The sequence below is a fragment of the Fulmarus glacialis genome, unplaced genomic scaffold (assembly GCF_000690835.1).
Source record: "Fulmarus glacialis isolate BGI_N327 unplaced genomic scaffold, ASM69083v1 scaffold39438, whole genome shotgun sequence".
NCBI classification, from domain to species: Eukaryota; Metazoa; Chordata; class Aves; order Procellariiformes; family Procellariidae; genus Fulmarus; species Fulmarus glacialis.
The window spans coordinates 15,821-30,843 of record NW_009227024.1 but is presented as its reverse complement, the minus strand read 5'-3'; the positions used below and the strand labels follow the sequence as shown (position 1 = coordinate 30,843).

Genomic DNA, 15,023 nt, shown 5'->3' with positions numbered 1-15,023 from the left:
GCTTCTGCACAATTTTTGGTGATTGAGGTGTTTTCCGTCAGCTGGAAAAGAGAAGAATAATTCCTTTAACACATCATTTTAAAAAAGCACAGTTCTCAATTGTAATGTTTTGCATATTCTGTGATATAAAGGAAAGTGGTATTATTTTGGAAGTGTACTTGCAGAAACTGCAAAAAGATTAGATAAAAAAAGACAGTGAAATTCTTCTGTTTCAAAGAAAGGGAAATTGTGAATGTTGTACAAAGAATGTGGATCTGTACCTCTACATAGTAGAGTTGAAATATTTGCAGACTGTTTGTTTCCTGCCACTTGTAATTTTTTCCAAATTAGACTTTCATTGTATTTTTTCACTTGAAAGATGGCGCTATTTAACTTTTCCTTTTTTAGAGCTATATTTAAGCAACATAGGAGCATATGGCAATTACTTTCCTATTTACACTGTACGGATTTTTCCTTATGCACACTGTCTTTTTGTTCTTTTTCACTCTTATCTGTATACATCAGGACAGACCCAGTCTTTTTGAGCAAAGACACTTGATTAAAAAGAAGATAAATAGGCAGCAAAAGCAGCCATCCACCCATTCCCTGCTATGTGCACAAAGAATAAAAGTGAATAGTGTATGGTTAGCTGTTCAGCTCTGTGTCACGTAAAATGGTTTGTGGGAGGGTAAATCTCAGTGGGGAAAAAAATGCCTCTACCTTGCTAGGCAGTGGATCAGCAGAAGGTTTTAGTAATAGACGTGTATGTAACTGTACCGTTTGCATTAAACTTGGTTGTGCCTATCTTCCCTGTGTTGCGGGCTTTTTCAAGACACGCTCAGTGACAGTATAATGTACTTGTTAATATGTAGGGGACTGGTATCTTCAGCTAGCAGACCTCGTGAAGACAGTTGGTTAAAATCGCTATTTGTTCGCAAAGTCGATCCAAGGAAAGATGCTCACTCCAACCTTCTAGCCAAAAGAGAGACCAGCAGTCTGTATAAACTACAGAGTGAGTGATATTTTTATATTTAACATTACCATTTCTTTATTCCGTTCCTGCATTTCTCACCTAATGTTGTTGTTTCAGTTCACAATGTAAAACCAGAATGTCTAGACGCCTACAACAAGCTTTGGTAAGTGTGCGTATTATGTTTTTGCATTTTAGACATGTTGATTTGATCACAAGCTGTTCTGAAAATTGGCAAATACCATAATTATTTAGAGGGGAGGTGGAAAAATTCCACTTTTACTTTCAGGATATGATGGTAAATAGATCATGTTATTCTTGGAGGGAAATGGCAAAAGATACTTTAGCCAGTTCACACCTGTGCCTTCCCTCTTGGAGGTGTCATTTTCCTAAGCTGCAATTTAGGATGATGCCTTTTGTCCAAACATTGGTGACATTTGTTGGAACAGCTCTCCCCCTTCCCTTAGTTGTCTTACAATTGCTGGTCCATGCGGGTGGATCCTGGAATGCTAGCATGTCCCACTCCAGCTGCCATGTAGGAATGTGTTGAGGGTGGTTATTGTCTGCATACAGGAAGGAAAAGGGAGAGATCACCGGTAAGTAGAACTACATGGCAGTATTAAATTGAAGTATAACTTTGAGGGGATTTTAAAAAGCCAGGGGTTGACTTTCAGCTCATCTATATCCTTCTACAAAAGTAATGTTACTGAGAACTACTCATAAAGAGCTATGCAAATCCTTGGATAGGATCTTTTCATTGGGGTGATATTCTCCAAAGGGAGCGGCACTGTTATGGGTTTTGCAAAAAGTTACAGCTTTATAAAATGTATGAATTAGTAAACATTTTAAATTTACTGCTTTAAGGATGAAATTGCAGAAATATTAATCCTATTCTGCCTACATAATCACTCCCCTGGAGCCAGAACAACCGCCTTTTCAAGAACTGTATGTTTAAATTTGGAAACATAGCGAGCCTCACACGTTTTGAAACAGCAGTGCTTTCTCACTGACAGTGATCATCTTGTCAGTTAAATAAAACATTCTTAGTATGATGATACCCTACTGCAACCAATTTTTTAAGTGTGGTGTGTTGGTGAGAACACCAGCTGGGCTGGAGGGTGGGGAAGAAGTTCACAACTCCCAGTTTATGTCCTCAACTCTGTTACTGGTTGGCTGTACAGCCATGAGTAGGTCGTCTAACATCTCTGTGCCTTCATGTGTTCAGCTTTGAAATGGATCTAGATAACCAAAACTGTTTTCCTTGCTATACAAACACAGAAATCCACTACAGTAACATTCAGTCATAAGGTATTTTTAGCTTTTTTGTTTAAAAAAATAAATACACAGAGAAACACAGTTAGAATTCAACCAGCTTTCTGTTTAAAAGCTTAATATAAACATGTCCAATTATACAGGATGGGGAACCACTTCTCCGTGTTATCTCATAAGCTACCTAAATGTTGAGTGAAAGCAGAGGCTTTTATTTTCAAGGAAAGAGACAACAGCTAAGAAAGAAACTGCTGACAGCAATCAGATGAAGTATGTGTGGTTAGATTTATTCTTTACAAACCAAAGCAAATTTAAGTATTCCAGGGAAGGAGAAAACTTAAGAATGGAGTAATAAAAAAACTAAGCCTCTCTGAACTTCCCTCCTTCCTCTCCCTAAATTAAAGACAAACAGGTTAATTCCTTATTCTGTATGAAATCAGAATAAGGATTAGTCATCATGTATTAATAAAGAAATAATGTAATGAAGACAATTATGAGAGTACTTCATGAATCACTGTGGTTAAGGACTCCTTCTGAAGAATTAGGAACAGTTATTTTTAAAAAGGAAAAAGACAGTGTTCATAAGGTATTCTGTGGGCATTTTGTTCTATAATTTGCAACAAAATATATTTTAGGGTTATTGTAATAATTTAACATTCCTGTTTAAAGCTGCCTTTCTAGGATCTCCTTATGCTTTGCAAAAACGAGCTGATGGTGAAACATCCTTGAAAACATCCTCGGAGAGTCAGTCTATCATATTATTTACACTATGTAGTGAGAAATCTTGAGGTACAAATCGGTAATGAAATTTGCTCAAGGTTGTCTAGGAAGTCAGTGGCAGAATCAAGAGGAAAACTCATATCTAATGACTCTCAGCCCAAGACCAGCCTACTTCCTGTTATTTGATACTGTGCGGAGACTCATTGCCTATGAGCCAAACTGAGAAAGAGGAGTAATTATTCAGGGGAAAATATTAAAAGGCAAAGTTCAACCAGACTAATTGACTTATTCATCGAAGTACAGTGCAATGAAAGGTGTCTTAACCGAGTCAGTCACCGGTAAAACTTAATTTCCTAAAGCTAATGTAGGCCATTTTTAAAGTTTGAAAAAACATTAGAAATACTGGAAATAGTCAAACAGAAATTTTGTGTTGGAGGTATTTTTAAGGCAGTTTCACTGTGTGCTTTAATGGGTAAGTTGCCTCAAACTAAGACCACTTTCTGAAATGGTAGAAAATAATAAGGCTGCATACAATGAAGTACAGTCATCATTTGATCTGTCAAAATACTTATTTTTATTGACTCAGCTCAACAGAATTAATAGCATTGTAACTGGTACAGAAGACTGTCTTTTTCTATTTTTGTATATTCTACCTCTCTTGATAAAGAAAAGCTTTTCCTAAAGCAAATCACCCATGTAGTTAGGCTGCATTTTCTGTAAGTGAAACATCCTGATACTTATTTTCCTAATGTATTGGATAACCTTTTACGTGATAGACATAATTTATTGCATTGAAAGAATTCTACCATGCTGTGTATTTGTCATACAGTCTAAGAAATGGTAACACTTACCTTAATTTTTCATAGTGTTGTAGCTATCTTTCCCGTGTATAGCAGATTTTTGTATTTCAGCTTTCTCTTCTGAAAAGTAGAGCTTGTGAATTTTCATACCATAATGATAAACGTGTGGTGATTTGTTATACATATCAACTGTAGCCTCCCTGAAGGAAATGCAACATAGTGTTTGTATTCCTTGTTTTCAAGTCAAGAGGTGCTGCCAAAGATTCATGAAGAAAAACACTACCCATGTGCACTGGTGGGGACTTGGAACACGTGGTACGGAGAGCAAGATCAGGCTGGTAGGAGATAGAAGTACAACAGAATGTAAAACCATACAAGTGAAACATGTGCTTGGCAGGTTTCTTCTCTTTAAATCATCTCTGTTGACAGTAAACCTTTAGCAATGTATACAGTGAGGGCGTGTGTGCATCAATTATCACTAGTCATATTAACATTTACAGTGCTTTTTGTCTTGTTGAGTTTGACAGTAAAGCGTTAATTCCTAAAATTTGTCCTATTGTTAATACACTTTCATGTTTTCTGGGTGGTAGATTAACAGTTTTGGGAAATGCTTGTAAAAAGGGGTCCTGTAATATTTTGCGGGCACAGATCATGCTTCTGAATATTTAGGGTAAAGGCAAAGGCTTAGTTTATTTTGCATTGGCCAGTATAAAAGCTTTACTCAGACTTTCATACTGTAATTGCTGTATGGTAATGAAATGCAAATCATTCACGTCATCTGAAAAAATGATGGCATTGTAAACTCAACAATAAGCTAGGCCTTTACTGGAGGAAAGTAAAAATATTTCTGTTCATGTGCATATAAGGATACTGCCTAACTCTGCAGATTGCAAATATATTGGAACTAGAAATTATTGAAGAGCAGCTACAGAGGTAACTACAAAGAGTCTAGTGTAGAGAGAAAACCTGAAAAATTTCCTAGGCTCTGGGAAATTGCAGGAGTGGGAAGCCACGAATGCAGAGTGGTGTACTGATACTTGTTATGTAGTTTGTAATGTAGCTCCATTGTTAGAGCTATGCTAGTATCAATGTCATTGCTTCGTTATTGAAAAATGTATTCATGTACACATTAATTTTTCCTGCATTCACAGCATATTGCAATATTGACACTGAACAAATGCGAAGAAATAACAGTAGATAAACCAAACAATGTCTGAGAAGCAATTCTAAAAGTTGAAGGGAAATTGGGGAATGAAGACAATTGAAATGAAAATATCTTAGCCAAGTCTCATTCGTTGCTTTTGTGACGTATTAACACACACTGTATCTGTAATTGCATCCATAGCCTGCCTTGAAAATGTTACTGCAACAGTTCTAGCGGTGTAGTAAAGCAGATTATGGGGTTTTGACTTGTTCAGTACTTGTGCCCAGGCTATGTTAATATTAGGTCGATATATCAATTTTGCACTGGGGATAAGACAGCAGAAGCAGGCGCACTGGATGAGTCTGCTATCATAGTGAAGTGCCTTACATTAGTCTCCAGTTCGCTCTCCTGGGAAAGGCACAGGACTGCTTTAGAGGAGAGAAAATAGCTTTTGTGACTCTCTGATGTGAAATATTGTTGCCTTGCTATATTAAGTGCTTGTAAATAAATCTTGTTATGATTTATTGAAGGGATTTGTTATGATTTATTAAAGAGAGAATGCTTTGAAAAAAATCAAATGTAGATATCTGTTCTGAAATTGTTTTTATGGGGAAAATCCTAGCAAATGTAACAATTCTAGCATGTTCAGATATCTTCTGCTTTCTTTAATGTAATGTTTACCTCAAAAATAACATTTGCATCATTTTTCATGTCCTACAGAAAGCGTGTTGCTCTTTGTGCTTGAGTAATTTACTGAACTAAAAAGTCTACCCCTCTATTGCTCTTAGATGAAATTGGTATAAAATACATCTTTGGAATTAAGTCATCCTCTTAAATTGAATCTCAATTTCAACTACAGTCATGTAAAATAATCACATCTTACTAGCATGGCAACAAAAAGTCCTCTCAGAAATTTCCCTGTTATCTTCAGAGTAGATTGCAAAACTTTCCAAGAGAACCCTTTTCAAAAAATAGATGATTCCATTATTCTTAGAATGTTCAAATGTGTAGTGCTTTCTTAAATGAAAATCTATTTTTAAACCTGTTACCTGATTTCTATTTTTGTATAATTCTGTAGTATAAAGAGCATTTTATACTGTGATATTCCATAAGATTTAGCACTGGTCTGTGACATTCCTGAAAAAGCTTCCTTTTTTCTGTTTCAGTTCATCTATGGAGATATGAGGGAGGCTATCCAGCTCTCAATGAAGTCATGAGTAAACTCCGTCAAAATAAGGTTAAATGCATTGATTTTGTTAGAATTTGTATTTTACTCAGAAGAGAACAAAGAATAGTCAGAGCAAAAAACTGCACATTTGGATACGTGCTTTTACTTCAATATCTCATCACTTCCTGTACAAACTTAGAAACCTCTTTGGAAAAGGGTTTATTCTCATCTTCAGAAATACTGAGGTTTAATACCTGAATACTTCCTGAAGCACACTTGATGCTGTGTACATGTGCCACTTGAAATTTTCAAACATGCCAGGGGAATTTAGATGCCTTTACAATTTAAAGGATTGCAATGTCCCAAAACCCCAAGATAGCATTCAAAAAAAAAAATCTAAGCCACTGTATGGTATACTGCTTTTTGTTGTTGAAACATAATACACAGTTTGACAGTGATCACATTGTTTTTTAGGAATTCACAGAGTTTCGCAAAGAAAGAGGTAACATGCTTCTCTCGCGCAAGAACCAATTATTGTTGGAGTTTAGTTTCTGGAATGAACCTGTTCCCAGAGAGGGGCCTAATATTTATGAACTGAGATCCTATCAACTTAGAGTAAGTTTAATTTTTTCTTTTTATTTTTTATGCTCTATGCTGTCGTAAAATGTTCAAAGCATGTAAATGGAAAACAGACCTCATCTTAAAAATCTGGTTCTTATCAAAGCTGATGTCTGAGTCATTGTTGCTCTCAGAGTGTGGGGTCCAAAATGAAGGCAGGCTCCAACAAGATACTAATATCTGCAGGGCTGAAAACCCTGTGTTTTCGTTTGAAGGAAACTTCAGGCAAATGACTAAGAAGTAATACAGTAAGTAAACAGAGTAATTACAGTTGATTATAATATGCTTATCACTTGAAGGAAGTGATTTTGTTAATACGTAGTATTTTCCAAACGTAAATGTTGTGAAAACTGCCCAAGTATTCTAACTTTCTTTAAACTACGTTTTTAACAGTCTTGTTTTGTTTTTGTAGCCCGGAACAATGATTGAGTGGGGAAATTACTGGTAAGTGTTGCTTTAGCACTTGCGTTCTCCTATTTGAGAGATGTATGTTTAAAAATCATGAAGTGGAGGTGGCAGAATGGTACCAAAGCATTTCAGTCACCCAGTTAATGGCCTGCTTCTGTACTTAGGCAACTTGTAAGATAGTTCTTCGACCCTTAATTTATGCTTTGAGGAAAGAAAGAGGAATTTTGTGTGCAAACAACCTTGTGGGCTCTGTGGTTTGGCTTTCCTTCACATAACCCTTGTAGTTTGCTGTAATACAGCAGAAACCATTTATTTTCAGCAGAAAGCACTGCTTAGTGAAGGGTGACAGTTAACTCCTTGAGACTGTGTTGATCTTTCACAACTTTCACAAGACCACTAGAAGCTGACTTACTTTTGGTTTAAATGGGCTAAATCTGGGCTCTTTTAATCTTTAAAAGTCAAGTTGCTTCTTGAAAAGCTATTGAGCAGCACGTGCGTATTTTGATACATAGGTTAAAAGCATTTGAGACAGTCTTCTGTTGCGCATATGCTTTTGATTTTGTCTTATTTAAAACCAGTGTAAGTTTCTTTCAATTTACATTCACTGTCCTTGCAATTCTGATGGTTGATAGTTATACAATTTGGAGTATTTTCAATTATTTTGACAAAGGTGAGGACTCGGATTTTTAGATGTGTCATTGTCATTGATATAATTTATTTAATTACAGTAATTTGAATAAAGTAAATTGAATTTAGAATTTTTATAAAACAGGCATATCTATAGCGGTAGCCAATCTGTTTTAGAAGATGCAACAGATTTATAGTTAAGAGAAATAGTGATCTCATTTACACAGCAAATGATGGAGTGTTGCATAGGTCAGCTGCGTAGCAAAAGTCTATGTGAATAAAAAGATTGTATTCCACTGCCACAAAATCACTGGTAAATGAGTGTGGCAAAGACGATATGACTGAGACTCAAGGATTTAGCTTTAGAAGAACCTGCTATAAAAATGGTCTGCCACTTTACACTGTTCCTGCAATTATCTTTATACTGAATCTAACGTTGAATGATTAATGCACAGTCTAGTGAAACTGTAGGCCTCCGATTTTAACTCATTCTGATAAGATACATAGGTATATTTTAATTACTTAGTGCTGAAAATCAGTGTATTGCAGATTTTTTTTCTTATTTTTAATTGCTGAAGTATACTGCAAATGCTGTTTAACATTTTGGCTTCCTTTCAACTCTGTTTTCCTTTCAATTATCACTTATTTCCTACCCAGATATGCTGTTTTTAATGGCTGCTTTGCTCTTCTGTAGGGCTCGTGCAATTCGTTTCCGACAGGATAATAATGAAGCAGTTGGAGGATTTTTCTCACAAATTGGACAGCTGTATATGGTTCATCACCTTTGGGGTAAATTTGTGTTCTCTGCTTTTTTCTCACTGAATCAGCCCCTAACAGACTGTTGACTTTGCCCAGGAGACAAGGTTTTTACAAAAGGCAAAGGAATGTCTTAAAAGGGGTTTTTTTGTTTTACATCAACAGTGTGATTTTCTTAATTTTTGTGTAGGTAGCTTTATTCTTCAAAGAAGCAAGCAGAAGTGAACATTTCATGTTTTGTTCTGTTTCCATCAACAGTTTCTCACGGCCCTTTCTTATTAGGGACTACTTGTTTGCTTTCAATAACATAAGCATGACAAGCCATGTCCTGCCATCTCTTTTCTCGATCCCCATTCATGCCGAAGTCAGGTTTTTACAGTTTAGTTTCAAGCATCACATACACCACACCTACAAAAAGGAAAGTCAAGCGTTTATGTACGTTACTACATCATGGTATTTTGGCTTTCTCTGCATGTTAGTCTCCACAAATGCTTAGCTGCTTTTCACATGTTAGGATTGTTTCAACTTGAAGAAACTCATTGTCTAATATTTATTTTGGAAAATATGCAGTGTTATCTTCATATCTCGACAATTCAGAATATTATATTCCAGCATTAGAAATTTGACACCACTCATGTAGAACTGTACTCTGTTGCATTATCTGTCTTACCTGTGTCTAAGCATTCTCTCTCTTCCCCAGTTCCTTCTGCTTGCGTTGGTTTGGGAGCTTTTCCTTTTTGTGGAGAAGAACAACTGACTTTTTTCCTTCCCAGTGTTTGCAGCCTCCTAATTACACACTAGAATACTTTTAAGGGAGCTGTTCATGTGTAGGAGGAAAAGGAGTTACTTCTAAGCTTTGTGCTTGTTGTTTTCCCTCACCAGCTTACAGAGATCTCCAAACCAGAGAAGATATAAGGAACGCTGCATGGCATAAACCTGGTTGGGATGAACTAGTCTATTACACAGGTAACCTATTAACTTCATTGGAATGCTGGAGGTAGACTTTTGTGCGTGCCATCATTTTTGTTCTTCAGTACATTGCACAATGATAAAAAGTTTTGCATCTCTGGTGTGTGTGTGTGTCTGTGTGTCAGTTGTTCTACTGTAAGGGAAAGGAGGGACATTTCACTAAGCTGTAAAGTGAATTTTGCAATCAATCGTACAAACTTGGAAAAGATGCCTAATTGCTAAAAAATTGCTACATTAATAGTAAATTTTTATACAAGCACCTCTCCCGTAGAAGGAACAGATTTGTGTAAATGCTTAGGTTTGTGTCCAAAAATTTAGGGTGCCAATAGTGAAATGTATCTTTATGTTACATTACTACCTCTAATATTTCATGAAATACAGGAGCCTTGTTAAATGCATTCCTTTGAAAAGGGAATTTAGACTTTGGAACTAGAAGCCAAGAGATCTTTGAGATCAAAGATAGCTTTCATAACAAAACTCAGAAAAGTATGCTAAGCATGTCAGATTTTGGTTCCATAGGGTACATTTCAAAGGAAGTATACCAGAAAAATGTAAGATAACTTTCATTATGGTAAAAAGGAATAGAAATATTTGTCTTCAAAGGAGCAGACAGATTATATTAAAAAATCACTTGTTCTCAAAACTACTATGCTTCAGTTACAGGAATTTTGCTGGTTACTGATGACTTGGCATGCACTAGCTAGGAGACTAATTTGAAGACAGTAATATCTGTTTAAACTGAATGTGCAGAACTGCTAATGATCTCTGTTAGTGAAATTAAACCCTGTCTCAATTTTTTTCAGTGCCCCTTATTCAGGAAATGGAATCCAGAATCATGATACCATTGAAGATTTCTCCGCTTCAGTAAAGTCACTGATTTACTTGTGCCTACATAGATAAAATGACAAGTATTTGTCTTAAATTAATTTATGGTATACATTGTATATCATAGTCTGGAATATAAAAGTACTGTATTGAGCTTATAAAAGAGACCTCTTTTCTTCAGAATCTAATGACCTTTTGCTCTTAGGATTGTACCACGAAAAAAAGAAATATAGGGCTGTAATTAAAAGATTGGTTAATTGAAAACAAGTACAAAGACATACATGAGTTCCTCTGTGAGACAGCTCCTCAGGTTAAGTATGACATACAGTATTTAATATCTTCTGCTACATAGGCAATGCCCGGTGGTCAGTAACAGCAACAGAATGGAGCATTACAGTTGCTGTGGACTTTGTGTAGCATTATAATGACTGCAGATTTTAAAAACAGATGTGGGAGTTCTGAAATTAGAAGCTCTGAAGCCCTCAGGCAGCTCTGAAATACACCTAGCTGTTCCAGCAGGCCTGAAATCAGTAAGTAGCTCTAAATTAACAAATAGGCAGTCATTAATTGAGGATAATACTGTTTGTCAGGTGGTAGCTTATGGACAGAGAATAGGGCATTCTGTTTTGCAAGGACTCTGAAGCCTGTTGAAACTAATCACGTGTGTAGATATCTACACCTGAAATTAATTTTGTGCAGTAAGACCTACGGTTTTCAAAGAGGTACTGACAAGACGTGGTTGTCTGAACATTCTGCAGGGAATCCAGTTCAGTTAAGTACATTTATCTCTACAAAAAACTTGGAAGTCTGGGAAAAGGGGTTTAATTTAATAAGCAACCATGACTTCAGACATATGCTTGGTCGGGTGTTTCACTAACTGTATAGTAGGTACGTATGAATTGATGTGTGAAACTGGCGCATGTTGACTCAATAGGATTGGCATAAAGCGGTGTACCATTATGTCCAGTTCTATTTTGGTTTCACTTTTAGACTAGAATATATCAACACTTTTGGTGTCTGCAATGATGTGAACATCCTGTAAGTGAAAATAATATTCTCTCTTTAAAGTGGCTACGAGAATCAGTGTAACATACAGAATGTACAAATCAGTTACTGAATGTCCAGTTTGTACATTTCAGTGAGTTTTCAGGAAGAATATGTCAGTCAATAAAATCCTTTTAATTTTCACATTTTACTGGCACCTTACATGTATTGCACCACCAGTGTTTTCTCTCATCTTGCAGTGTTAATTATGGAAAATTTGAAAAATTGCATAGAATATTTCAGCTTAGTTAGCCAATATCACTTCTCTGTATCAGGGACAGCATTTCCCAGTATTCTGCTTTCCTTCTCCAAAATGAGTTTACAATATCTCCATTACATCCCAGTTTGCTAAGTGTTCTAGAGGTCATAAGTGCTGTGGTGATAAATGCAAAATATTTTTCCCTTCAATTTTTCTCCACAAATTGTGTTTTATTTTTCAGGTCTGATTTCTTCTTTTCTTCCCATTTGAAATACACTGCACTCTTGCCTTCACTTGAATTTCGTCTTGAACAAAGTCAATGTTTGATCCGATTCTTGACTGTTTTCATATTTTCCTCCTGTTTTTAACTGATTATGGGATTTTACTCAGCAAAATTCTGTACTGTACTAGCTTACAGTTCTGTTTGGCTTACCCAGTGGCCAAGTATATGATTTCAGCTGTTCCTTCTTGTGTATCGGTCACGAGCAGTACTATCATTTGGGGCTGTCATTTTTCCAGACATTCTGGGACTACTGGTTAGCTGCAAAAGGGGAAAAAGGATGACAATATCAGCTTCCAGTCCTTGTTATTTCTCCCAGTATCCTCCCATATTTCTTGTTCCTAGAGAATTGTTCTTGTAACTTACCCCTCATAACCAGCAATCTCAGTCCAAGACAAAAGGTGAAAAACATTTTTGGAGTTACAGGATTTTGTGGGTTCTGATGCAATCTGTGTTTCTTACCTTCAGCCAGGAGCACTAAGAATTAAATTCAGTCAGGCAGAGCTCTTGTTGTTTAAGGACCATGAAGTTTTGCATGGATAAGAAATCTAAGGAATAAGAAATCTATTGAATAAGGAATCTAAGGATGTTCTGCAGGGTGACATCATACGGCACAAGTCTCTTCAGTCCTTATACACTACCTGTGATCTGAATTCCCACTAGTGTTGTTGTAATATATTATGAATGTGCCTCCTGTCGTTCTGAGCTTCAAACTTGTGCTCTAACTGTCATCAGAGAGAGATTAGTTCCTGTTATTTTAGTTACAGATAACTATGTAAACTCACTGAACGTAACACAGTAGATAAATAAGTAATGCCAATCTTTTCTTGCTTCCCTTTGCCTGAGCCCTTTCTGAAGTTGGTTTTCCTCTGTTGCGAACACTTGTGATTTTCCCTCTTAATTTCATGGCCGAGTCTGCCTTCTTCCTTTGACTAGCAATACTTCAGCTTTTCTTAGAGCAGAATTTGTAGAGTTCAGAACTGAAGTCACTTCCCAGTGGTTGGAAAGTGGGGAACAATGCCTGGAAGGGTCTCTGGTAATTATCAATTCTTGTTCCACTGTAATGAAGATGCAATTAAAACTCAAGTTTAGTTGTCCTGTAGTCTTCCTAGAAAAAACTGCAAACTGTTCTTTTAAGTCCCCTTATGCAAATTGAATATATAACTTAAAGCAATTCTGCTTCACTGAATAATCTCATTAAAATAAAAGGCTTTATATGAAGCGGTGTGCCTCCCCGTGCTCTTAGGAGACCCACATGAAGACCAGATATTACTTGCTTGACGTGTGCTACTCTCCAGACTTTGCTCTACTGTGATGGTGTATGTTCAGGTAAATCGGTACTTTGGTTTAACATTGAAACTTCCCTCACGCTGCTTTATTCCCTCCTATTTTTTTGCAATATTTTACAGACAAAAGAGCTTAGCCACTCACACAGCTAAGTAATCCTTTTGGTACCTCCTGGACTAGAGGTCAGGCTTGATATTTGCCCAGTGGAAGGGGGGTGGTATTTTTTTTCAAACTGGTCAGACCTAAAGAACTCTTGTGAAACCATTGGCACAACGCCATGTTTCCATAGCACTCAGACGGGCAGAAGATACTGCTGTGAATGTTAACATCTCTGTGGCACAGAGCCTCCTGCACAGTCTTCTGACTGTGGCATTAGTGAAATTACATATACTTGAACTGAAGCGTGTCACAGTGTTTGTAGGATCAGGGCCTGTAGCTATAGCTGATTAGCTGCATGTTAGATTTTTTTTTTTTGTTTTAGTGGCCTTTTAATTCAATAGAAAACTGCAGCAAGTAGAAACACTTCTGCTTCCTAACTCTAGGATCGCAGAGGAACACACTGAATGGGAGCAGAAAGAGTTTATACTTGTTCTACTCATGCAGTCTTGACTAAACAAAAGCATGATTGTACATGAGCTGCCCTTGGAGCTGGCTGAGATTTTTCTCAGGAAGAATTTAAAAGAGATCATCTTTAATACTCCCAGAAGAGTTCTGGTGAGCAGCCTGCCAACTATTGTCTGTTTTGGCTTTTGTGAAGTGTTTTAAATTCTGTATACAGATATGCAGTATAGCTGTTTGTATGTCTGCCTTTCTCTAAAAAGCCATCAGAAGTTTGTTTCTGGATTTGTTTTCTTTTAAACCTTCTACTGCTCTAGTATTTAAATGCTGTTGTAACTTCAAGCAATTATTGCCTAATTTTTTTTGCCAAAAACATTAGATGGCATCACTGAGAGCTGCCATTCATCACTGTCTGGAGCTTTGTTAACATCTCTTTCCCCTACATCCTTTCTGATGATGTCACAGAATGGACAGAACCACTATTTATTTTAATTGTTGGTGATGCTTAAACAATTGGACAGAGACTCTCTCACTGCACCTTGATTTGGTCTTATTAAATTAAGGAAATCTAGTGCAAGTTGTGAAAACCTGTGATTATCTTGTGGAGACAGTGTGAGATTTTGGAAGGTAGGCACATCACTTTGTTTCTCTTCCTATATATGAAATATGTGGTGGGATGAAAGAGAATTAGTGCACTCAGCCTGATCTTCAGTTTCCAGAAAAATACAGGGACTATTTTTAAGCACCCAGAAGATAAGAGCCTGCATAGGTTTTTTTTTTTCCCCAGGACAAATCGTGTCATATCTACCCATCTTTCTCCTGTGATGGTATTATGTGGATGGAAGGAAGTGGAAGATCTGACTTGCATTTTAACATTAGTAAAGCTTTTCACGTTATCAGAGGTGAGATTCTTACAAGTCAGGGAAATAAAAGTACCGTGATATGTCAGCAAAGCTGGTTAAAAAGACATGCTCAGAAGAGTTGTCAGGAACTTGCTGACAAAAAGCATTTGTCAAGTGTGTTCTGTATAAGGACCCTCTTGGATTAGACACTGCTGCCAGAAAAAACAAATCCTTAAGAAACTAGGATTCGTTAGCTGAAGCTCAGAGAAGTACTTACTTAGAACAGGTTAGACTTATTTCTAGCACAAACAGTTTAAGGGTGGTTGATCCACACTTGAGGGAGAGGAAGAGACTAGATAAGGTTCACAGTATTTTCTTAATCAGTAGACCTTTTTTTTTAAAGGTTGATGAATTAGCTTCCATCCAGTTATAGGTTGTTGGGGGGGGGGGGGGGGGGGGTGGTGTGGGGGGGGGGGGGGGGGGGGGATTGTAAAATAAATGAAACAGTTAAGTAAATAGTGTGACAATTTTACAAAATCACCATTTTGGAGTTTAGTTTA

At 36.8% G+C, this 15,023-nt stretch overlaps 1 protein-coding gene across 1 annotated transcript; it reads left to right on the top strand.

Annotated features, from left to right (window-relative positions):
- Positions 1 to 831: 831 nt before the first annotated feature.
- GBAS (glioblastoma amplified sequence) lies at positions 832 to 10,746 on the top strand. The gene is made up of 10 exons (XM_009583011.1): positions 832 to 991; positions 1,070 to 1,115; positions 3,982 to 4,076; positions 6,049 to 6,119; positions 6,525 to 6,665; positions 7,081 to 7,112; positions 8,398 to 8,492; positions 9,342 to 9,425; positions 10,232 to 10,520; positions 10,552 to 10,746. The coding sequence occupies exons 1-9, from the start codon at positions 832 to 834 to the stop codon at positions 10,294 to 10,296; spliced, it is 789 nt and encodes a 262-aa protein (XP_009581306.1). The 3' UTR covers positions 10,297 to 10,520; positions 10,552 to 10,746.
- The last annotated feature ends 4,277 nt before the right edge of the window (positions 10,747 to 15,023 follow it).

Excerpts from the sequence above, each read along its gene's own strand:
- GBAS (XM_009583011.1), top strand. The coding sequence starts at position 832 with ATGTACTTGTTAATATGTAGGGGACTGGTATCTTCAGCTAGCAGACCT. Across the intron at positions 7,113-8,397 it reads ATTGAGTGGGGAAATTACTG|GGCTCGTGCAATTCGTTTCC; the intron begins GTAAGTGTTGCT and ends GCTCTTCTGTAG. Across the intron at positions 8,493-9,341 it reads TATGGTTCATCACCTTTGGG|CTTACAGAGATCTCCAAACC; the intron begins GTAAATTTGTGT and ends TTCCCTCACCAG.